This window comes from Marmota monax, unplaced genomic scaffold (genome assembly GCF_021218885.2).
Source record: "Marmota monax isolate L192 unplaced genomic scaffold, Marmota_monax_Labrador192_F-V1.1 WCK01_AAM20220418_F8-fsc00009, whole genome shotgun sequence".
Lineage (NCBI taxonomy): Eukaryota > Metazoa > Chordata > Mammalia > Rodentia > Sciuridae > Marmota > Marmota monax.
This window is the reverse complement of record NW_026694710.1, coordinates 27,642,219-27,666,851: the sequence shown is the minus strand read 5'-3', so window position 1 is coordinate 27,666,851 and position 24,633 is coordinate 27,642,219. Positions and strand designations below refer to the sequence as shown.

Below are 24,633 nucleotides of genomic sequence, written 5' to 3'. Positions count from 1 at the left end.
CCCCCGGTGTTTCCAGAGACACCAGACCATTAGGTGCCTGCAAACACTTTCCTGTCTGCCCCCAGCCACTTGTCACCAAAAAAAATAACACTGCTGCCCATTCTCAGATGACTTTTTCACAATTGGACTTGATTTTTCCTTAACTAGAGACAAAAAGTCACTCAAACGAAAAGCCACTCCTTGCACAGGTGTCGGATGCAGGGACCGCACCCGAGGAGGGTCAGTCCACTCACAAAGCCACCGCAGGCAGGACAGAATGCTCTGCAGCGAGCAGAGGGCTGGGCGCCCAGGGCGTGGCCAAGGACAGGCGAGGCCCCAAACCACACCCAGCCCAGGGAAGCACCAGGGTCACCACGAACCCCCAACACAGCTGCTGCACCATGCAGGGCGGGAGCACGAGCAGCGCCACTCTGACTCTGCTCTGGGCAAGGCCAAGGCCAAGTGCGGCCCCGTGCACTGCAGGTCCTGAACCCAACACTCCCGAACCCCAGATAAAGCTCCCCTTCAGCAAAGGTCGTGGAACATGAGCCTTCAGGTCCCTGAACTAGCCCCAAACCTCAGGTGCCAGTTTTCCAAACAGACCCGCTTGCCAGCTGGCCGGAATGGGAGCACCAGGGGACGCGTATTTAAGGAACCCAACCCTGAGATCACTCATGGAAGGGGAGAGAGGCTGGGATCCTGCGCCAAGTAAAGTAGCCTCTCGAGAGAAGGGGTCTTCTGTCTGTTCTTGAGTTGGTCAGGCAACGCGGCGGCCTCAATGTCCGATCCGCCCAGAGTGCGACTGGCCCCGCTCCCACCCTTGGTCCTCACGGTGACCCCACCCAAGACGTGCCTCCCCAGGACCCCAGAGCCAGGGCCCTCCCGCTGCGAGGGCCCAACGTGCTGCCTCCAAACGCCCAGGGTGCGCCCTGAACCCTCGCAGGATCCCAGCATCCCCGCGGCATGACCCTGAGCCGCAAGAACCCGGCCCGGCTCCCGGCTCCCGCCGCAGCGGACTCGAGTCCCAGGCTGTCGGCTGGGACGCAGCGCCCGCAGTGCGACTGGCGCTGCCGCCGAGGCGTAGGGCCCACCGCCCAGACCCCGACCCCGCGGTTCGAGAGGGGCGTTAGCGCCGCGTGGGGAGCAGCACCTCCTACCCGGGGGAGGCTACGGGCCCCAGATGCTCTCACCGCCAGGTGACAGAAGGACCCGTCCCCGAATTCGAGAAGACATGGGTGGGGAAGAGACCAGAATGGAGACGTGAACAGGGTCGAAGTCGGATCGGTACTGGTTGGGAAGGGAGGGCCAGGACAGGGGCATGAGGACCCTCTCTGGATACAAGGAAGAAAGAGTCTGTCCGGGACCGGAGGATTGGGAACCGGGGAATCCCTACAGAACCTGAGGGAAGAGGAGAAAGGGGCTGTTCCGTAGAGCGGAGGTAGGTTGGGAGGTCCATTATCCGGGGCCCAGATGGGGGAAGGGGCGGCGGAGAACAGGGGAGGCATCCTTGGTGCAAGAAGGGGGCACCCAGGAAAAGTAGTAGGGGGCTCAGGACCGTGGGGTGCGAGCCCGGGCCAGTCCAGGATCGGGATGAGAAGGGAAAGGGACAGGTTTGGGCCGTAGTTAGAGGGGGAGGGAAAGTGCACCCAGGTCTGAGAGTAAGAGCAAGAGGGTCCCTCTAGTACCAGGGCTTAGGAACGGGCGGAAGGGTCCGAGCCAGGGGTCGGTAAGGAGATGGGGGTCTGCTCAAGTCGCGGAGTGGAGGGAAGGGGTGTCAGGCGGTAGGATGGAGAAAGCCTTCATGGAAAGGGAAAGGGGGCCTGTCTCGCCAGGGAGGGACAGACAGCAGGTCAGTCCTGGGGGAAGAAGAGCGCAACGCAGAGGGCGTCCGGCCCCGGTTCGCTCACCTTGGGTTTGTACAGCCACTTTCGGAACCTGTTCATCATCGCCGCGCGGGCCCCGGCCGGCCTCCAGGCGGCCCTCGCTCTCCGCAGCGCTGCGCCCTGGCCTGGCCGCGGCGCGGGGTGGACGCGGAGGCAGGGCCAGGGCCGGGCTGGGGCCGGGTCGGGCCGGGCCGGGGCCCCAGCGCCGGCTGGGTGCGGCTGGTAGCCAGCGGAGCCCCAAACGCCGGGCAGTCGGCTGACAGGCGCGCGCGGCAGGTGCGCGGCTAAGAGGATGCTCCGCGCTTGGCACGCTGGGCGGACCGAGACCCGCGGGCGGGCGCACAGACAGGCGCGGGCACGGGGCGCGCGGCTCCTCGCCGCTCACTGGCACCCCGCGCCTCCGCCGGCCCGGCTGCCCCACGCCGCACATGCGCTGAGGGCGCCGCGAGCCCCAGGCCCGCGGCGGGTCGCGGGCGGGGCCGGCCCGAGGAGGCTGCCAATCCCCGCTCGGCGCCGCGCCGCGCCCCACCCCGCCCCGCCTGCCGCGGCGCGCCCCCGAAGGTTCCGCCACGCTCGCGAACTCCGCGTCCTGGCGCGCACCGCGGGGCGGGGCATACGCAGGGCTCCGCGGGTTACGGCCTCCAGCGCGGAGGTTGCCAGGCGACGGCGCCCAAACGAGAAGGTCCCGCCGACCCAAGACGAGGGGGCGCGGCTGCGCTGCGGGGACCCTCGCCCCTGCCAGCGCTGGGTCCGCGGCTGCAGGCGGAGGCGCCGAGGAGGTCTGGCGGCAGGCAGGTACCGGGCGGCGGCGGGTGCGGAGCGGTGCGGGTGCGGGCGAGCGCCGCCGGGAGGAAGCGGGGCGCGTGGCCGGGTCCTCGGCTCACCCGCGACCTTCCCCTCCTGCCGGTTCTCCTCTTCCTTGCTTCCTTCCTCTGAGTTTCGCTGACATCTCCCTCCCTCTTTGGTGTTCTTCCCAACTCCTTGATCGCAGTTAACGGTGTTTTCTGGTGTTGTGTGTTGTTGTTGTTGTTCTGTTTGGTTTTAATCTCCACAATAAACAGTGCTTTTTATAAAGACATTTTCTGGGATTCACTACTTCCTCCAATAGTGCCCTAATTTGGATCTATTAAAAACGCTCACACACACACACACACACAAACACACACAGACCCACCAAAGTTTGAGTACCTGTTATTTGTCAAGTAGACAGCTAAAACACAAATAAGTGGTCTCTCTTAAAATTCTCCTGTACAGCTGAAGAAACAGGCGCAAAGAGGCCCCATGTCCTGGCAGCAGGAGCGGATTCATACTGCGGGAGGTCTGTCCTTTCCATCCAGAGCCACTTCCCTAAGGCACAGGAGAGGGAGGTAGGCCTCCCCTGAAACAATTCAGAAGCGTTCCCTGCTCCAGCCTTCTTATCCTCTGTCCAGGGTGCTGGTGCCTAGCTGGTTCCCTCCAGGATGGCTGCTCAGATTCTTGCTAGCACCTTCTGAGCCCAAGTACTAGATGAAAAAGAGAAACGAGTTTCTAGAAAGGAAGTCTTCTACTTCTGCGGTGGAAGAACTTAGCCTCATGACCATGCAGAGCTGCCAGGGAGGCTGGGAAATGTCAGCTTTCAGTTGAGCAGCAATAGGCCCAGCTTAAAAAAAAAAAAATCAGACTTTTGTTACTTAGGAGAAAGGGGAGATTGGAGAGGAGACTCAACTAGCAAGACCAGCCACTGGGGCTGTGCTTGAAGCTTAAGCCGTAGGGGTGACTTGGCAGCAGTCCTTAGAGAACCAGCTTTCATCATGGTAAAAGAGCATATTTCAATTAATATACATGTGGGATCTCATGTAAATGAGGTCCCTATTGGTTGAGAGTTTGTGTCTGATGGAATCTAAACCTCCATAGACTCCCATTTCTGTCTATAAATGTGCTAAAAAAAAAAAAACAGCTCCAGTCCAGCCCACCTTTCAAGTTATCTTAAATATGAGGTAGTCAAGTCTTGATTAGTGGAGTTAAAAATCAATAAACTTGGGAATTAAATCCCACCTAGATGGGTTTTTAACCATTAAAATAAAACTGAGGGGGGGCTGGGGATGTGGCTCAAGCCGCCGATAACTAAAAAATAAATATTAAAATTTAAAAAAAAAAGGGGCTGGGGATGTGGCTCAAGCGGTAGTGCGCTTGCCTGGCATGCGTGCGGCCCGAGTTCGATCCTCAGCACTACATACAAACAAACATGTTGTGTCCGCCAAAAACTAGAAAATAAATATTAGGGAATTCTCTCTCTCTCTCTTTAGAAAAAAACTACTCACCACTTGCTAAGCGATGCCTACAGTGCTAAAATAAAAGCATCTTAAAAAAAATAAAGAATTGAAAAAAAAATAAATTAAATTAAAAAAATAAAATAAAATAAAACTGAGGGGCTCGGGATGTGGCTCAGTGGCAGAGCACTTGCCTAGCATGTGTGAGGCCCTGGGTTCCATTTCCATCGCTGCAATTAATAACATAAAAGCTAAATAAAAATAAAATTAAGCTAAGAATGAGTGAACAAATAACATTGAGGTGCTAAAAGCATGCCAGAGAATGTCCATTTTCTACCCAAAGACATGATTGTGTGGGCTCAAGTCACAGGGTGATGTCAGTGGGGATCCAGAACGCAAGCCTCCTTTTCCTCATGCCCACTCACAGTTCACCTGCTCTGTGCCAGGTGTGGGGTACAGGGCCCTGCCCTGGAACACAGCCTGACAGTGAGTGGAGAAGTGCGACGAGACTGGAGGGCCTGAGTTGGGCTGGGCTCCAGAGGAGCCCCTCTTCCCCCTTCTTGCCTTCTGCTTGGTGCATCCATTCACTCCTTCCAGGTCTTTCCCTCCAGGTCCACTCTGGATTGGTGAGGGCTTGCATGAACAGGGGCACCTGAGACTATCGGGGTTTTATTCTCTTACTTCCTTAGAAAATGTTATTGTGGCATTTATCTCCCAATTGGATGAGATAGAACAACTGAACTCTATTGCACTATAGAATCCATGTGAGTAAAGGTTTAAAAACGTCTATTTTTAAAAAGAATGTAATATGACCATTGAGTAGGTCTTATTTCTGCAGAGCCATCTTTCAGATTCAAACTCAGGGCACAGTTTAAGGACTTGGTCCTTTTTGTGTCACACTCAGCATTGATTCCACAGATGTTCCTGGGTACTGGTGAAGTGCCAGTCCTGGGGTAAGGGCCAGGACTCAGGTGGGGAAGCAGGGCCCCTTCTGTGGTGCTCAGTGCTTGAAGTGGGTGTTTAGATGGCCTCAAGGAGACCTGCAGGAGGCGGGAGTGGAGAGGAAGCAGACCTCTCTGGTGTTGATATCTGAGCTGGGTGTTGAGGGACATCTAGGAGTTTGTCAAAGAAAGAGAAAGGGAAGGCTTGTTTGAGGTTCAGGGGCCATGTGTGGAGGAACTTCTAAGCCATTAAGGGACCCAAGTGGACAGGGCAGGGTGAGGAGGGCCCCAGGATGGTGACCTCGGTTTGTGAAGGAGTTGGGACATGCTGAGAAGACCCATCTGGACCACGGCATCTGACAACGTAGGGTCTATTAGCAGTGGACGAATGGATTCCTGAAGCCATGCCTCCCCAGACCTCACCCACCCCTGCAGCTCAGGCCCAAAACTTGGGGTCCCCTACTATTTTCCCACTAGTACAGGCCCTCAGGAACACTGCCCTGGGAAGTCTAGGGAGTGGGCTTAAGGCCAGGCTAGGCAGGCCTCCTGTGGACATGTTCTGTGCCATCTCACAACGAGGCCCTAGAAAAGGATTCCCACCAGCACAAGTGACCAAGCGTGAGGGGTGCTGCTAGAGGAGGGTGTCGGGTGAAGACGAGCCCTTGCTGGTGACCCTCCTCGTCTGCTTTTGTCCACTAGTCTGAGAAAAGCCAAGATTTTGCTGAGGTACAGACAGCAAATCATGGAAATGGGTGTCTCCTCAGAGCTTCTCCCAGGAGGCCACCAGATAGTGTCTCTGCTGCCAAGGCAGGAATAACTAGGAGCAGGGAACCTGAGAAAGTGTGGCTCTCTGGAGCCCCCCACCCATAGGGCTGCCTGGGCTGGAGGGCCCTGGCCCCACTGGGGTTGTTTTCCACTGAGGAGCAAGCAAAAATGGAATGAGGGCCCACGAACTATGCCAGCTCATGACGGTGCAGGCCCTGCAGGGCTAGGGTCAATGGCAGGAAAAGACCTACAGGACACAGGAGCCATGCCTAGGACCTGGCATCCGGGCACCTGCCATGGTAGGTGCAGGTCTCAGGAAGGGACTCTGGGCCCAAGCTTTGGGCACCAGATCCCCTGGTTCAGTTACCACAAAGGCCCCCATAAACCCACATCTCTCTCATCCCTTCCAGGTATGTGGGCCTCTCCTGTCCTTAACCCCACCCATTTTCCTCCCCCACCCTGAGAGCCTAGGGCACAGAGACACTATGCGCTTGTCTTCCACTGGACCTCCCTGGCTGCCTCCTGCCTGCCTGCATCCATCCACACAGCTACAGGTGCTGTCCTCCCAGTTACAGGATGGGCACAGCCCACCCTTGAGCTGTAGGCAGGGTGCTTCCTTTTGCTTCCTGCTCCACAAGTGGCCCTGTCCCTCTCCTAAGGATCATGTCTGAAAGAACCCCCAGTATGAGTGATTCTCCTGTTCATAGTTGGTGAGGCAGACCCCACCCAAGGGACAAAACTCAAACCCCTCAGTGCCCAGCCAGTGCCTGTCCTTATCCCTGCTCTGTGTTCTCCAGGTAGATGGCAGGTCCACCCCACTGTACCCCCACAAGGACCGCAGTTATGCTACGGAGTTTTAAAGAGTGTCCCGTTGTGGGTGACTGTGGTGAAGACAGGGCCAGGACTGATGATCTGCTGAGCTCCCTCTCTTCTGGGTCTGCCTGGAGCCTCCATGGTTCCTAATGGTGCCTGGAGGGAAAACCACAGGTTCCAACCCCAAAAGCACTCTCAAGAAAGTGGGCCCGGCAAGCTAGACATTCCCCCTCATGGCCATGTGACAGCTGCTCAGATCTGCCTGTGTCACCAAGACTGGTCTGGGCCTGAGACTAAGGACAAGCCCTGACCCATCCCTACCAAGCTGGGTGCCTGAGCTACTCAGACCCTCCCAAGGAGACTCCAAGGCTAGGGTGTCACTCAGTATGGAACACTTGCCTGGCATGTGAAAGATCCTGGGTTTGATCCCAAGGAGGAAGAAAAAATCCCACAACAGCAACAAAAAAACCCAAGCAAGGACAGGACACAGAATCCAGCTCCGAACCCGTCACAGAAGGGGGAGCAAAGAACAGGCCCTCACTGGTCTTTCTGCTCACTCCTGTAGCAAGGGGACTTACTAGAAGTGACCTGAGTTCCAAAGAAAACGAGAGGACCCTGGTAGGCAAAGGGGGGTTGCCTTCTCCCGCTGCGCAGCCTTTGAGTGAGCAGAGTTTTCCTGCTCCCTGGAGAGGGTGAGGTGGGACCAGCTCCATGAAGGTCTCAGGGAGGCAGGCTGTGGAGGACAGGAGGACCAGCAGAGGGAACAGGGTGGCCTCCCACAAATGTTTTGTCTTGCCTGGGGCTACACCTGACTGGAATGACATCCCTGTGTCTGCGGAGTGCATGTTTAACAATTTAATCTGGCACCCCATCCAGAGTGCCACTGTGTCTCCCTGTTCCTCCATCATCAGGGCTACACCCGCCCACAGGAATTCACATGGAGGCTGCCCTGCGGTCTCCAGACACAGGGAAGGTAACCTGGCACCTGTCATGACAAGCCAGGGTGGGTCAGCATCCTGCTGGTACCAGTGGCTGGCTCATTGGGCACCCAAGGAGCTCACTGGCTTCTCTTTCCAGGACCTGGTCTCCAGGGCCTGTTCTTGGCACCAAGGCTTCAAGTCAATTTCTGCTGATTTCTAAATTCTGCTCCTCTGACATGATTAGAGAGAGGCTCGTGCTGGCTTCTAGGCATGTGCAGAGTCAGGGTTAGGACCCAGAGCAGCCCAAAGCACACAGTCCCAAGTCAGGCCAGGTGCAGGGCCTGGAGTGCAGCCCTGGGCGATAAGGCATCTGTGTGTCTTTCCCTGAGTGCTCAGTGACACCCCCCACCCAAGGAGCATCCAGGATCCTCTTAGAGACAGCCCCCAAGCCTGACCTTCTGCTATGCATCCCTTTCCTGCCACCTATATCCCCCTGGGGTCACCTGTATCTCCTTCCCCAAGTCCCCCACCATGGTGCTTCCTTGGGTTCAGGCCCAGCATCCCTGGGACCCACATCTGTCCTCCCTGGGCTTGCTCCTGGGGATGTTCAGGGCCTTCTGTCCTGAAGGCTGGCAGTCACCAAAGCCTGAGGCTACTCTGCAGCCCTGGCCTAGGCTGAAAGCACTGGGGATTCCCTGATTTGACATTTCTTAGCTCCTTCATTGTTCTGGGCACTCAGCATGTCCTCTCCTGCTAGAGAACCCATTCTTCAATTCCTGACATTTCTTGTCTTATTTCTCTCCTCTTCCTTGATCTCCTAGTCAATGGAATTTGACATTTTGGGATTGTTACTTAATTTTCAAAGTGCCTTTCTCCTGCCTTCTGTATCTTCATGGGTGCAGGAGAGGGAAGTCAACTCCTGGTGGTCTTGGCTGGGATTGGCCATCTCACTGAAGGCCCTCCAACCCTGCTTTTTCAGTCAGTTGCCGGCCTGGAGGGTCTAAGTCTGGGGCTGCTCCTGTTCACTGGCCAGTGGAGAAGATATGCCCCCATTGTCCCCAGAGCATCAGCAACAAAGCTTTGCCAAGGGTGGCCCTGCACCCGCCCACCACTCCCAGTGGCCACTCAGTCATGGAATGAGGAAAGGGGTTGGTGGGAAGGGAGTCCCAGGAGTGGCCTGGCTACTGCTCAGCTCCTGAGCAGTCCCACTGAAGCCCAAGCAATCTTGCTGCATGGGCAAAAGCAGGCCTTTACTAACAAGGTCCACCTCCTCTGAGGACAGCTGGGGCCACCTGCAGTCAGTAGAGCTAGCTCCTAGGGCTTGGCCTCACCTTGAGCCTCTCCTCCCAGGACAGGGTTAGGACCCAGAGCAGCCCAAAGCACACAGTCCCAAGTCAGGCCAGGTGCAGGGCCTGGAGTGCGGGCCACCAAATGCCACAGTCTGGCTGGGCACAAAATCACGAGCCACCACACAGCTTGTAGATTCAAACAGCAACTCTTTATTCCCGAACTCACACCAGCACTCTACAATCACGTTCTGGGGAAATCCACGTTCTCTGCCCAAATCCACCCCCACTGGCTGCCCAAATCCACCCCCACTGGCTTCTGTCTCCCAAAAAAAACTGTCTGAATCCCGTGAGAACTCAAGGGGAACTCAGGCAGCAGGATACGCCCTATTCCCAGCAGGAATAACCTTAAACCTGGAACCACCCTAAACCCGGATTGTCCTAAACCAGGAACGCCCTAAACCCGGATTGTCCTAAACCAGGAGCACCCTAAACCCGGATCCGCCCTGGTCCTTGAGCAAGGTCACCTTACATGCAATGTCACTGCAAAATGTCCTATTTCCACGAGTCCTTCCACTAAGCAACATGGGGTACGCTGGCAAGGAAATTGTCATACCTACTTGGCTAATGGCTCCCAGCATCTCCCCCCTTCTGATTAATTAAACAACAAGCAATGTGGCTTAAGGACCGTGCCTGGTAGGTTGTCCAATTCAACATATGGTTCTTACCCGTCATGGGAAAAACTGACCTCTAGGCGTCAGCCTCCTGTCTTAGGTTGATACCACTGCAATTGGATCATACCCGTCACTGACTACTGGTCCAGCATACAGCCATACTTTTGGATAGGTCTATGCACCAGTGGGGGGGTGAGGTTCTTTGCCTCACCTCTGTTGGCCCCCAAATTTGGCCTTGGTGCCAGTGGGGGAGTGAGGTTAATGTGGCTTAAGGACCGTGCCTGGTAGGTTGTCCAATTCAACATATGGTTCTTACCCGTCATCGGAAAACTGACCTTTAGGCGTCAGCCTCCTGTCTTAGGTTGATACCACTGCAATTGGATCATACCCGTCACTGACTACCGGTCCAGCATATAGCCATTGGCCCCCAAATTTTAGACCATCACTAGCAGAAGGGAGGAGGATACAGAAATGCCACGACACCAAGCCAACTGACGGCTCCTTGGGAAAAATTGCATCACTGGTGACACCATCAGCAAAGATATGCCAGCACTACCCCAATTAACATGGGGTGCGCTGGCAAGGAAATAAAAAATGCATCACTGGTGACACCATCAGCAAAGATATGCCAACATTACCACAATTCGCTGCACCAAACGATAGTTACATAGTCCAGGCGAGTTCTGCAAGCAGTTCAAAGCAGAGGAATCTATCAATATGTCCATTTCCTCCCAAAGTAAATCGAGTCCTTGATTGAGCATTACTTGTTGAGTTATATTCATTGATGCATCAGTTTATACAGTTTACTGTGATAGCTATCATAGAAGCTGTAGTCTGGTTTTATCTTTGTCTTCACCGGCACTGGGATGGAGATAGGAATTCTGGCAATGATGCTAAAGAGACATTATCCTGAACAGAATTATTAAATATGATGAAAAGAAAAGGTGAAAGTAAACAAACAGATCTGTTAACCTCCTTTAAAAACAATCCTTAACAGCTGTTTACCTAATTTAAATTAGTAAACAAACAGATCTGTTAACCACCTTTGAAAACAATCCTTAACAGCTGTTTACCTAATTTAAATTAAACCATTTAAATCACGTGAATAAAAAAAATAATAATAATAATTTGGATCCATTTTTTCATGAGCGCTCCTCATATAAGATCTATGGACATACGCACACACAGACATACAACACAAAACACAAATGTGCACACAAACGTACAACACATAAGACAATAGTAAAGGCCTTGTAGCTTTACCTAGGTGAAATCTCCATTGCAATTTTTAAAAACGCCAGTCAAAAAATAAAACTGATCAGAAAAACATTAACCTAGGTTTGTATGAGCTCAAAAAATAAAATAGAACTTTATGATGTGGGAAAAAGCAATAATAAAATAGATATTGAAAAAAAAAAGCACCCTGGTTAATCACTGTTGCAGATGTAAGAATAGCCAAGCTGGAGTTCTGGATATCAGCTGTTATGGATTTGAGTCAAATCATCTTCTTTTTGGACTGTAGAAATTGCTTTAGTTAATCTCTCTGGAATCCAAATCGGCTGCTGTTCTCCCTGAAGAAAAACACAAACAGAGCCCCGACTCCAGACAATCACTGGGTCAGGACCTTTCCATTGTCCTGTTAGAATATCCTTCCAAAGTACCTTGGGCTTATGTACATTTTTTGGATACATATGCCTTTCCGCAGCACTAAGTCCTGATGAATCCAAATTTAAAAAGTTTAGAGTAAAAAGCGTTATTTTAAGTTTATCTTTGGGGGATATATACCCCTTTCCAATTCCCTCTTTTTGCTTTAATAAGTACATTTTAATCTTCTATTTTATCCAATATTTGACTTTAAACTTCTCTCTTCTACCTTTTTCTATCTTGAATATCTGTATCTAATAGTTGTCTTAGCTTTTTGTATTTTTTATCTGAAATACCTTTATTTGACATTTTTAACCATTTTCTATCTTATTTCTATCTTCTAGTTTTCTTCTAAGGTTTTTATATTTACCCTTAGTTGCTTTTTTCTCTCCTAGTTTTCTTTTGTTTCCTATTTTGTGGGTTTAAAATTTTTGTCTTTCTACATCTTTTTTATCTTCCTGTATCTTTTTTATCTTTCTACATCTTCTCTCTTTTTTTTACCTTTCTGTACTTCTGTTTTTAAAGTTTTCCACTTCAAATTTTTAATCTTCTTTATCTAAATCTTTTATCCTATTATCTTCTCATTTTTTAAGCAATGCCTTTAAGATTAACTAAGCTTCTTTCCTCCGTCATGAAGGCATTTTAACCACCTTCAATTTAACCTTTTAAAGCCTTTTGCAACTTACTTAGACATTTTACAACTTTTTACTTTACCACACACAGATTATCTCATCTAGAAACATTTCTCTCTTTTTTTTAACCTTTATATTAAAATATATTTTCACATCTTGAATCTTTTTATATCTCTTTTGTAGCTGTTAACGCTTTTTATAAATTCATATTTTGAAACAACCCTTATAAAATTTCTGATTTAGACAAATTACTCCACTTTAATAAGATGAAATACTTTCATGTTTTTTTATGGTACTATAATACTATGATTGAAACCCAACTGAAACTTCTTATACTCTTTGTATATAAATTACACATGATAGAATCTTAACACTTAGTAACCTTGTTTTAGCAAAGACACAGACCAAAGCAATATTAAACTTTTTTTCCATTTACCAATTTATGAAAACACACATAATGTTTAAATACATTACCTTATGGAACTTAATAAGTAAAGAGTACTTGATTTCATATTTAGTGGTTGATATTTTAACACTTTAGCTTTGTAAATTAATCAGATGTCTGTAAAAACCAAGATCTTAGACAATTGTAGTAAACAGAACTAGCCATCTCTTTCTTGAAGAAAAATCCTTCTACAGGATACCATGATGGTCCCATTGATATACTTAATAACTCGTCTTTAAAAAGCCAAGGGCTACATTTTTGTATTGTATCAACATATGCCCTAATTGTTCTTGGTCTTACTGGGGTGCCTCCTTCCTCTAACAATTTCTCTTGCTCGGAGGCGAACAACTTCAAACCTTGAGTCAACCATTTTCCCCAGTTTGCCTGAGAAAGTTCTAGGAACAGGCAACTTGAAATAAAAACAAAATAAATCAAAACAATAACACATTGTTTTTTGAATTTGTCACCCATTCTTTCGCTCTTCCTCAGGGGCGAGCAATTTCACTTACCTCCAAGCTTTAGATGTTCCCCAAACGGACCACCCCAGGACACCCTGGGAGCAACCCCAGGCCAGCCTGTCTGCTCAGCACCCTCAAGACCTGGCCCCTTACCAGCTGTGCATCCTCTCTGAGTCTCGGGTGCCTCGTGTTTAGAATGGTGGTGTTGGAACTGGGAACCCCAGGCTGCTCCTTGCCATAGCCTTTTATGATTTGGTCACCTGCTCTGACCAGGGCCTGCCAAGTAAGCAGCCACCCTTCCAGGCTGGACTAAGGCCTGTTCTTGGCCTGAGTCATTCCCAGGGCTGGCCCCCATCTGCAGTTTGGCCTTGGGACAAGCCTGGGAGCCTCAGGGTACAAGGAGGAGTGGGCTTGGGCTCTAGTGAGTGGTGGTGACCTGGGAGCAACCACACCAACACCGGCCACTGGGGCAGCAGAGACCTGAAAAGGACTTTCCAGGAACTGGTCTCAGGTGACCTGAGCCAGGGTCCCCACTGGCATCAACAGGCCTCATTGCTCAAGGTCCCTAGCAGCCTGGTGGACTTCCATCAGTGCTGGTAAGGGTCCTGCAGCCACTTCTGCCCAGTCACACTGGCCACCTAGAAGTTGCAAAGAAGGTGACCCATGATGTTTTATTTTTAGGGTCCTTCTCAGGAAGATGGCCTACTATGGAAAATGCATTGATGTTGTGATAGAGCAACTGGACAGGTTTAAGCCTGAGAAGGACATTCCCGACCAGTTCCTGGAGGCTGCATCCTCCTCTCTGCAGGTAGGGTCAGGGCAGCACTGGACTTCTGGGAGGCTGGATCACTGGCATTTCCCTCTCAAGTCCATGCCTAACAAAGGCCTCCTTCCTACCAGGAGAGGCCCCAAAGCGAATCTCCCTCCCAGTGTGGCCAGCAGCGTTCTTGGGAGGCTCCCAGCACCCAGGTGTACATCACACTGGACTATGTGGGAGACGCCTAACTCTGGATCATGTCCCTACATAGTTCTGTCATCAACATAGATAAGAAGAGGGATCCCTGAGCCCCTGCACACCCACCCCTAGTTTGGAGGGTCTATAGCTGTGTTCACAGTGGCAGCAAGTGGCCAGGGACCTCCAGCAGAGTCAGGGGTAGGCCAAGGCACCGAGGCCCTGGGGAGCCACTGATATCCCCCCACCTCCTTCATCTTTCTGCTCACACCTTGAGGCTGGCCACCTATGCCTCAGCTCCTGCCCCCACCCCAGGGATCCCTTTCCATCTCTCCCCAGTTCCTGTCCAGAAACTGGTCCCCTGGGATGTAAAACCTGGGCTTGGGAGAGGAGAAGCCCATGGTCCTCAGTCTGCCTCGCTTCAGCATCACCTGCCACCCCAGCACCTTACCCCACAAGGACCCTCCCTGTCATCTGATCCCTATCCCCCATAGGCGGTCTCTGACCCCATGTCCACTGTCCATCAAGGACAGGTGCCAGGGGAAGAGCTGGGGGACTGTCACATGGGTGCTCCCCCATCCCACCCAGGAAGCACCCACCCTTGAAGGGGGTGTTGTCACAAGTGCATTAGTGGGAAGGGGGCAGGAAGAACTAGGCAATCTTGCTGCATGGGCAAAAGGGGGCCTTTACTAAGCAATCTTGCTGCATGCTGCTGGTTGCTGCTCTTGTTTGAAATGGCCTCAGTAGGCTGTTACTGCCATGGCCCAAGGAGGTGTCCCTGGCCACACCCCAACCCATTACCTGCACAGGTATCTCCTACTGAGAGACCTGCCCTTGGGAAGCAGCCAAAAAGCCCAGAGGCAGGAAGGTGTGGGCAAAGGCTGCAGGGGCTCGGGGGCCAAGGCCTGTCATGGGAGAGAAAGCTTAGAACCTCTGACTCCTAATCCCCAGCTTCTAGAAGAGTCCTTCCTCCAGCTGGGGCTGCAGTCAGCAAGGACGGAGGCCCTAGAGGGCACTGGGCCTCCTCCCCACCTCAGCACCTCCTTGCTTCCTGCTTTTTCTCTAACAACCTCATCATTGGGGGGACACAATGAAAACAGCAAGGGTCAGAACCGGGGAAGCCCTTGCACAGCTTGGCCCAACTTCTGCCCTACACAGAGCTGGATCCCCTTGCCCAGAATCCAGCCCTGGAAGCCAGCCCAGGGCCTGGCACTCACCTGTCACCTAGACCCGTGACCTGGACCCACCTGCTCCAGGGCCTGGCTTTAGCAGCTCCCTCTCTCCTTCTTTCAGCCACAAAGGCCTCTGGATCCCAAGTTCCTGAAGCTCCTGTTGGCACCTCCCTTTCCACCAAGAATACCTGCCCACTGTCTGGGGCTCATCCCATGTCCCTCAAGCTTCTGTCCCAGTCTGTGTGCTACTATAACAGAATGTCTGAGGCTCGGTAATTTATGAGTGACAGAATGTATTTCTCCCAGTTAGGGGAGCCTGGGAAGTCCAAGATTGATAAAGATGCTGGCATCTGGTGAGGGCCCTCATCCTGTGGCAGAAGCCAAGAAGGAGAAGAGGCAGAGCACATGCCCTCTCCAGGGTTCCACCTAAACACAACCACAAGGGCGAGTCCATGTCCATGCAGGTCTTGTAGGTCAAACAGCCAAACACAGCACCCTCCCGGCAGTCTCTCCCCACGCTCCGCTGGCAGCTCCAGGCCCTACCCCCAACCTCCTTGTCACGGAACCTGTAGGTCCAGCCTGGCACAGTTACCCCACTCTGCAACGTGCCACTGGAGCCCGGCACTACCTGTGTTGGTCTCCTTCACCGGCACTGCTCCTTCTGGGCTCTGGCCTCTGGTTGTCGGGGTCCTCAGGAGGCTCTGGTCATCTTGCCTGCTCCCAGCCCTTCCTCCAGCCCTGACCCTCTCTGAGCCCCATGCCCACTGCTCTGGCCACACTGGTTTCCAGCTGTTCCTAACACTGACTGTTCCCCCTCCTGGTCACCTGCCTCAGCCCACAGTGGGGAGAGCGGGCTGGTTCTTCAAGCGAGAAAGAGAGAGCTACTGTCTTCGCTTCTTGAGCGCCAGGCAGGAGCGTGAGTCACAGCAACAGTCTGGGGTTGGTCCTGGTCCTTGAGTCATGTGTGACCCATGTGTGTGCCTCTCCCTGGGGATGCTAGCACCCCGACACCATCCTGCAGACCGGCAGCAGTGAGTGGAACTGGCGCAGCCAGGGGCACTGGCCCTGCACCTCCGAGGCCGGCAGTGGCGTTCACATGGGTGGCGGAGCAGCACCTGCCTCACGGGCCCTGGCCCTTTTGCTCACTGCAAAATGTCCCTCTGAAGTCAAAGTGGAACGGGGCCTTGGAGACTGACCCAGTTTGGACAACTCGCTTTCATCTCAGCTGTAATACACCGACTTCCTCAGGCCAGGGCTGCAGATTGCCACCTGCCCGAAAGTCATACAACACAGAAACCAACAGGTGGAGTCTGATGAAGGGCACGTGGAAGGCTGGGCTGTGCCCCAGATGTGTCACAGGCCTGCAGTCTACATGAGTGTGAGTGAGCTGAAGCCTGTGGATGAGGGCTCCTTAATTTAGGATGGGCCCTAACCATGAGGATGGCCTTGGAGGAGGAGGGAGTGTGGACACAGGCACAGGGAAAAGAGCACATGGTAACCCAGAGGTGGGAAAGAAGGCCACACTGCAGCAGAGGCTGTGATCTGAGGGAGGCAGACATCAGTCACCAAGCATCGAGACCCGTGACCCTGCTAGGAGGGACGGTGGGTGGGTGTTCCTCTGGTGCACCTCCACTCCAGACTGGGCCTCCAGAGCCATGAGAGGCTGTTCTCTGTCTCCAACACCCTGTTTGTGGTCCATTTGCTGCAGTAGCCCCAGGAAATCCGCCTCCTACTGGAGGCCTGTGACAGAGGGGCAGGCTGGGAACAGACGGGGCCTCAGAACCACCCAGAGCTCCTGCGGGAGTGCTGGGCCCAGGACTGGGGGAGAAGTGGGCCTGTGGCCCACTAGACTGGGGAAGTCTGAGGACTGATGGTCTGCATGGCATCCAGCAGCCTGAGTTTCCTTGCCGTGGCTCCTGACCTGCCTCAGTCTGCATCTCTGACTGACAGGTCTTGGTAATAGGGCTTGCAAGTCTTGAGCTGTGGTTGATTAGCACCAGGCCCTGTCCTGCCTGGCCCTGGGCTAGCTCCACAGACCCAGAGTGACTCCTACAGGAGGCCTGGTGACTGTGAAACTGCAGGGATCTGGACCTCTGGTTCCCCTGCCCTTGGGACAGCTATCATTGCTGACTGATTTCCCTGGGTGGGGACTTACCAAAGCCCAAAATTTTGGTGGCCACAACCCATGTCTCATGGTCTCAGTGACAGCCTGGCTGGGAATCAAGACCTCTTTAGTGCAGTTGAGGCCTTGCCCTGACTCCTGGGAAAGGGAGCCTACCTGTCCAGACCCAGAACCCAGGCCAGGGCTGAGTGCTCAGCAACCTCTCACCCCATTCCCAGTTCCAGGATCAGTCTGTCTCTGTGAACCGCTGGACACCATTGTCCTGGGAGCTGCAAGCCCAGCATGGTTGTCCTTCCCCAGTTGCAAGGACCTGGCCTCTGGCCCAGCCTGGCCCATGGACCCAGGTGCCATTTACTGGCACTGCCTCGTCCCACTTAGCCCTGCATCTGCAAGGTCCTCTGCCCGATGCCTCTCTGCCAGGCCTGCCTTGCCCAGGGCTGATGGCGTCAGAGCCCACACCTGCTCTTATTAAAAAGACATTGTCACACATCCCGAACACACTCGTAACTAATGAGCGAAAGAATCCCTATTGTCTTAGCCCCAGAGACCAGAAGAAGTTGTCCAGAGTCCTGAGAGTCACCCAGCCCTCAGCACAGATGACTCATCACCCTCTGACTCCTAGGCCCAGGACCTGGGCTTCCTGAGACCCAGCAGGGGTGGTGCCCTCTGGTGTGGGTGCAGCCTGCAGTCAGGGAAGCCCGAGGGGAGGGGGACAGAGGCTGGTGGCTGAAATGAGAGCCAGCTCAGCAGCCCTGCCTGTACTCACAGGTGTGTCCAGTGACCTTGTAATTAGAGGGAACAATTGATAACCTCCCATGGCATCTGCTGCCTCTGTTGAATGAGGAAGAGGAGGGTCTTCATTCCTGTGTCTGGGACACCAGAGGCTCAGCCCGTCCTCAGGGAGACGGGCAGTGGGAACTGAAGCAAGCAGAGGTGACTTGTCCAGGCCCTGGGGGCCATCCCAGCACCACAAAAGAAAAAAAAGTAACAAAAGAAAGCTCATCTTGGGTAACAGCCGTGAGCCACAGTGTCGGGCTCTTGCTCTGCTGCGGCTCTGAGGCCTCCTTGGCTCAGCTCTTCCAGAGGGTTTTGAGGCTGCAGGGCCTGCTGAAAGAGGGTAACCGGCTGGAGCAAAGCCTGGCAGTGATTTTTGACGTTGTTACCGAAGTAGCGCATGCCAACTGCAGGGATGTGTCCCCTTGTCTCTCCACGCCTCACCCCCGGGGGTCACCACCCTACACTCATCTGACTCCAGGGCCTGGGGAGGCTGAAGTCTGGCTAGTCCCATTTCCACGTCTACAGTGCATGGCTCTGGACGCACGTGTGTGCCTGCGGATGGCCTCCTTAGATTCCTGGAAATGCCCTCATTGAGCTGAAAGTTCTGGAAAACAAGACTCTCTCAACCCATTTCTGAACTGTTTGGGGAAAGGCTAAGCATCTGTCCGCACCAGCCCTTCCCGTGCTGGCTGGAGACGTCAGACCCTTAATTTCCTGCCACCTTCAAAAACTGAAAAACTTCTCAGAACTTAATTTGAAAACCTTCTTTTCTTATTGAATAATTAACGCGTGTCCTGCACAGGCCACAACCCAGAATGTTCCAAGGGGCCAATGGGAGAGTGGCCCTGGGGCCACAGGGGCTGTGTGGGGACCCACTGGTCTTGCAGGCTTTCCTGCTGGCACTCCCCTCACCCCTGTGTCTGGGACCTTGCCTGAGCCCACTTGCTAAGTTACTGTGGTAAGATGCACAAGACACAAACGTCCCGTCCAGGGGCACTGGGCATGTGCAGGCGCCATGAAGCCACTCCATCCTGCCTGACTCTGGACCTCCCTGTCCTCAGTGAGGGAGGTCCCCTGGGCTTGTCCCCACCACGCAGGTCATTCCCCTCGTCTACCTCAGCCTTGCCCCGCCTCGCCCCCCCCCAGCTGCTGCCCGCCTGGCTGTTTGCCCTCCAGGGCCTGAGCCCCCTGAAGCAGGCGTTCGTGATGGAGGTCCTGTCCGGCTGCCTTGAATACTGGAAGTTGCTGACCATCGTGGTAGACGCCTTCTACGTACGGGATGGCCGACTCTGCCTCTGGGCTGACTACAGCCTCTTCCAGGGTGGGTGCCCATCCCACCTGTCCCTAAGCCCCAGGCTGCTGCCACTCCAGAACCAGGGGCTGAAGGGGTGGTCAGACCTCAGCAGAGCCACCAAGGGAGCCAGGGGCTGCTCTTCAGGCTGCAGAGGCTCCTGCTGCAGTTCCACCAAAACCTGTGTCCTCACTGAGACTCAGGGTGACCTATGAGAGGGTGGACCAGGGTGGAGTGACTCCTTACTTCACAGATGGGGACACTGAGATTCAGGCTCACGACAGGGTCAAAGGAGTCTGACCCCCGAGGGAAGGTGACTGGGCAAGCCTGGCGCCTTTCCTGGGCCACTCCTGACCCCTGACCCTGAGGCCTTGGAGCAGGCCCTAGGCCACAGTCTGGACCTCGCTGAGTCATTAAACACAAGACACCTCTGGCCTCTGCCTTTCCTGGTGCAGGCTGGCCCTTGTGCACACCCAGGGAGGGGTGGGGGCTGCCCAGTCCTGGTGGGAGGCAGTGGGAGAGGCTACAGGGTCGGGCGACACCATCTGTCCCCCAGAAGAACCTCTGAGAACTGATCAAATGGGACAACACAGTGGCGGCAAATCACGGCCGCTCTAAGACCTCGCTCCTTGTTGTCTGGGGATGTCCATCCTGGGACCTTCAGCAGGAGCTGGGTGTGTGTCCTGGGCCCCGCGCAAGGGGTGGGGGGTGCGCCTGGGAGGCCTCCCTCTGGCGATTCTGCAGCCGCACCCTCACGCTGCACCCCCTCTGCAGTGCTGTGCTACCTGGCCACGTTCCAGCTGGATGAGCTCGGCTTCCAGCTCTTCTGCAGCATCATCAAGTCCCAGCCCACACGCAAGACCTGCAAGGTGAGCCCCAGGATGGCTGCCGCCAAGGGAGGCCACTGGTCCCCTGGGAGCACCTCCAGGTTTCTTCCAATGAGAGGAACTCTGGTGGGTTGTTCTGTTCACTTCTGGGGAGAATGGGCTCATTGCTGCAGGGAGATTTGATGGTGCTCCTGTGTTCTGGTGGGTGGTACCTTGCACTGTTAGTGATAAGCCAGGGCAAGGAGAAGCCCTCGGGTCAGCTGGGCCTCTGGAGCCTCCCGGGGCTTCTCCACCTCCTGAGCAAATGCTAGGCCCAGCACAGCCTCCCCTCCCTCCAAGACCACATACTGCTGCTGCCAGAAGGGATCCCAGGTGCCTGCTGCCTGCCTGCCTGTCCACTGCCCACCTTTCTATAGGACACTCAGTGCACCTTCCCTGTGGGCCAGGCTTCCTGAGCAGCCCACAGTGTTGTTCTTGCTTCACCCTCACACCATCCTATGAGGCTGCTCCTACATGGTGCTCATCCCTCACTTAAGGCAATGGGGACAGAGAGGTTAAGTGTTCAACTGATGTCACACAGCACATGAGTAGTGAGCACATTCTGTTAGCCACTGGCTTGGTCACTGGCATGGGAATGGCTTCCTGGAGAAGATTGAGGGAGAGGCTACAGGACCAGGAGTGCTGGGGAAGGGGAGACTGGAGCAGCAGCACCCACCAGATCCACAGCCACAGTGACCCAGGATACCTGCTCATACGGCATCTTGACTATCTAACTGGTAAAGGAGAAATGAGGGGCAGCAGCTGGCGTTTGGTCTGTCCAGGACATTTTCCTGCTCACATGTAAACACGAGGAGCTTATAATGAATAAATATTTATAGTTTTCCTAAGCAAGGGGTTTCGTTTTTATGAAGGGACTGTTTTCCGAGAAATGCTTGAGGCTGGCCAGGGCAGCTTGCCCAGCTAGAGGACCTGTGCTTGGCTGATGTCCACTGCCCATGCTGGACCCTGGTGATGCCAAGCAAGGTCCATCCTCATCTGGCCCTGGGCCCTGTGGTGGTGACAGCAGGGGCACCAGTGCAGGCCACACATTTCACTCCTGGTGCTGGTCACTGACCAGCCCAGACAGCCCCATGTGGATTCCCAGGGGACCAAGAAGCTACAGATCCAGCGGTCGCCCTTGGCTGATGTCTGGCCCCCCTAGCCACCTCAGGGCTCCAGGAAGACACCAAAGGGGCCTAAAAGACAGGATGACCCCTCTGGAATGCCATCACTGCTGTGGTCAGAAGTGGTAGTGTGCCCAGGCTGGCTTTCAGGAGACCACAGCCCATGGCCTCCCCAGATGTTACCCACCATTTCTGGGAGGAGTGGCCCTGGGATGCTCCAGGAGGGGGCCAAAGTTCCTGCCAGCCCCTCCCCACATGCTGACTGAATCCACTGAGAGCTAGAGGACTGCCTCAGACACACCAAAACCAGCCCCGCCCCAGCAGGGGCCCAGTGAGAGTGGTGGCCGGGTGGGGGGACAGTCCCAGGAAGCCTGGATGGGACCAGTAGGGTGTGCCCAAATGGAGGCAGGCCAGCAGGGAGGAGATGGCCACCACAGGGGCCCAGTGCAGGGGCCAACTGCCCCCTTTGGGTGTAGAGTAGCATCATGACTGACAGCCAGAAGAGGAATGGAGAGGGGCAGGAAAGAGTGTGAGGGGCAGTGGCCATAGGCAAAGGCCCAGAGGCCCTGCAGGCAGGGTAGGTGAAGGAGGCCACTAGTGTGAGTGATGGGGTGGGCAGATGACCAAGAGGGGCAGCTGGAGGGCTCGGGAGGATCTTGGGTTGCCTCTGTGTGGAGAAGGCCTGAGCCAAGCAGGGCAAGAGGCTGGTGAGGGGAGGTGGCTGTGCTGGGGCTCATGCTGGGGAGGCAGCAGTGACCAGAGCTCCTGTGTACCTACAGCCTTGCTCACTGCTGTCCCTCTGTCATCCTTGAATTTCCTGGGCTACCTCCCCAATACGCTTCCTGCTCCCAAGGCCCAGACTGCACTTTGCAGACCCACACTGGGGCACCATGTGTTCTGGTCACCACAGAGCTCTTCTGGGCCACATAGTGGCCCCTGTGATAGCCCTGGGGCCCTGGGCTGTCCTCCTGGCTGGTTTTCTGGGAACCTTTATTGAGTGGTCTCCAGTGCTCAGCTCAACTGCATAAGGCCCTGAGCTGGAGGGGGGGTGTCAACGATTTGCACACCCCACAGAGCGGCCTCCAGGGGTCCCAGGCTGGCTGCCCCTCAGGAAAGGATGGGGCCTACACCTTCTTCCCAGCAGTACCAAGGGCCACCTTGGCCCTTCTTGGCCAGCTGACAGTCTGTCCTGTGTAGGAGCCATGCAGCTCCCCAGGCGGCTCCACCCCGGAAACTAAACCAGTCCTATGTCCTCTGGAATCAAAGCTGGACCTGGGAACCAGGAGCTGGGGAATGGCCTTCAGAATCCCCAGACCCTGGGAATTCTGCCATGGCTGGTTCTGGGCCATCCAAGGGCATAGCAGAGCCTGCCCTGGCCAGGGAAAACAGCCGCAGTCCCACAGTTGGGACCAAGCCTCCCGCTACAAGGGTCTGGGGAAACAAGTCACCTCCCCAAGGTGGGCAGGCAGAGGGCTCTCCAGGTCACCCAGTGGCAATGCCCTGGGGAGAGGGTAAGGCAGAATGGCAGAATCCCACTCCCGAAATTCCAGAGCCTTTGGAGCCAGGGGCTGGAAGGCAGACAGCTTTCCATGTGTGCCACCAACAACCTACTCAGAAGTGGGTTGTGGGGCCTTTGGGGTCCCAGGAGCTGATGGGCACACAAACCCATTCTGGAGAGAATGCGCCCTGCTGGGTTGGGACAGTCACAGAGCTGGAGCCCCTTCCCTACCTGGGATCCTACCAGGACCAGGGTCTGTCTTGAGGGCACAGCCTCTTTAGCCACCTGCAGTGCCATGTGACCCTGAGCATCACACTCTGCCTGCTGCTGGCAGGTGAGGGTGCTGGGGTGCCCCTGGAGTGTGGGGGTGGAGGCCAAGACTCCGCCCCTAGTGGCTCTGCCCCTTAGGACTTCCTCTTCCCTCAGTTCCTCAGGTTCTTTTTCAACCCCTTAAACCTATGCTCTTGGATCAAGGACGAATGGAGCCTCATCTACGAGACGGCCCATGTGAAGAAGAACTGGATCAACCCCCTAATGAGGTGAGGCAGCTGTGTGGGAATCCGTGTGCCTGGACAGACCCTGTCCCCACTCCAGGTGCCTCATGGGCGGGGGCCTCCTCATCCCCTTCCTGCCCTGAGAAGTTCCCTGAGTCAGAAAGTGCTGTGTTAGGGTGAGAGGGTCCAAGAAGCCCCAAGCCCTCTGCTCCCCTGCCTGGGACTGGGGAACAGGCGTGCTGCAGTGCTGCAGCCAGCCGACCCAGGGCCCTCCGTGCTGGAAGCCAACTGATGGCCAGAGGTCAGATGGCAAGAATCTGCTTTCTGCTCTGGAGCCCACCCACTGAGGGGTCTGTGACAGTGTCCCCAGTCCATCAGGGCTTTCTGCAGATCCCAAGAGTGTAGGCTAGGGAGGAGTTGGGAGAGCTCAGAGCTCAGCTCCTGATGCAATAAGGTCTAAATCTATCTCTGGTGTCCCCCGAGCCCCACTCTCAGGCCTGCCACCACAAAGCTGCTCTTGCCACCTTCCCTGCCTCCACAGGAGACCTGGGGCAAATGCAGTCACAGGCCAGGACCTGAGGCAAAACTGTCAGCATAGTTGCTCCGCCATGGGAGTTCCCACTGGGACCAGGACACAGCTGGGGTTCCCCAGGGAAACCAGACCTTGGGGCAGCCCAACAGAACTCTTCCGAGCACACCCTCTCCAGAGCACCCATTCCCGAGGCTGTGTGGAGGGCAGTTGGGCTCCTTGCAGGGGATATGGCCCTAGCCCCACCTGACTCCTGCAGCTCCCTCCACCTGTCACGAAAGAGCCACTCTGGAATGTTCCTTTTCCACTGCCAGCTTCCTTTCCTAGCTCCTGACTTCCTCCATCTGTGCCATCTGCTCTGTCCCAGATCAGCTCCCTCTAGGTCCCGCCTGCCACTTGTCCGCAGAGCCTCCCAGCTTCCTACTGTGGGATGTCCCTGGCCTCCAGATGCCTTCCTGTCAGTGCCTCTGGGGCTGTTCTTTTATCTTGCAAGGGGAGTGCTGATACCAAGTCATGGGGGTATGCCTAGACTGTGTCTGAGAGAAGTAGAAGGGCTTTTGGCCCCTCACCACTCTCAGCCTGTTGGAGGCCTCAGTGCTTGGGGGTCCTCCAGATTCCAGGGCCACCTTGTTGACCCAGGGACTCCACTTTTGCCTTCAAGATGGCAGCCAGAGATCCAAGAGCTTGTTGATCAACTGGAGGGAGTGTCAGCTAGTCAAACTGCTATCTTCAAGACCAAGGCCAAGGTCACAGAGCCCAAGGAATTCAACCTGACTACACCCAGGCCCCGGGCCATTCCAGTACCTGAGCCAGTCCCCACCATGGCCAAGCCAAGACAAGTGAGTTGGGCATGTACAGTGGGTACAGGCTGGGATCCTCCAGGGCCAAGAGTGCACTGGACCAGGCCAGGATCATTCCAACACCCCTAAACCCCATGGAGAAGCCAGCCAGCTGGCCTGGAGATCACCACATTCTTGGGTCCAAGCTATCAGGCTTGGACTGTTATGCTCGAATTCGGGACCCCCAAAGACCACCAGAGACCCAAGATTGATGCAAGCAGCAAAGAGGTGTTTATTGCGAGCTAGCTCGGTCCTCCGCACGCACACACAGCAACTGGTG

The 24,633-nt window shown here is 54.7% G+C and overlaps 2 protein-coding genes across 4 annotated transcripts in view; one reads left to right on the top strand and one right to left on the bottom strand.

Annotated features, from left to right (window-relative positions):
- Positions 1-1,988, bottom strand: part of Zfyve28 (zinc finger FYVE-type containing 28) — a 141,631-nt gene extending 139,643 nt beyond the window's left edge. For both annotated transcript variants that reach the window (XM_046423877.2, XM_046423876.2), the window contains exon 1: positions 1,887-1,988. In XM_046423877.2, coding sequence (XP_046279833.1) covers positions 1,887-1,925 — 39 coding nt within the window. In that variant the 5' untranslated portion in view covers positions 1,926-1,988. The remainder of the gene's footprint in view (positions 1-1,886) is intronic.
- A 553-nt stretch (positions 1,989-2,541) lies between these two features.
- The window catches only part of Cfap99 (cilia and flagella associated protein 99), a 51,283-nt gene continuing 29,191 nt past the window's right edge, over positions 2,542-24,633 (top strand). The window contains exons 1-6 of one of the 2 annotated variants that reach the window (XM_046423897.2): positions 2,542-2,657; positions 13,371-13,497; positions 18,889-19,033; positions 19,778-19,872; positions 22,918-23,030; positions 24,176-24,353. In XM_046423897.2, coding sequence (XP_046279853.1) covers positions 13,387-13,497; positions 18,889-19,033; positions 19,778-19,872; positions 22,918-23,030; positions 24,176-24,353 — 642 coding nt within the window. In that variant the 5' untranslated portion in view covers positions 2,542-2,657; positions 13,371-13,386. Of the gene's footprint in view, positions 2,658-13,370; positions 13,498-18,858; positions 19,034-19,777; positions 19,873-22,917; positions 23,031-24,175; positions 24,354-24,633 lie in introns of both variants that reach the window. The other variant, XM_058572476.1, reaches the window with a different exon arrangement.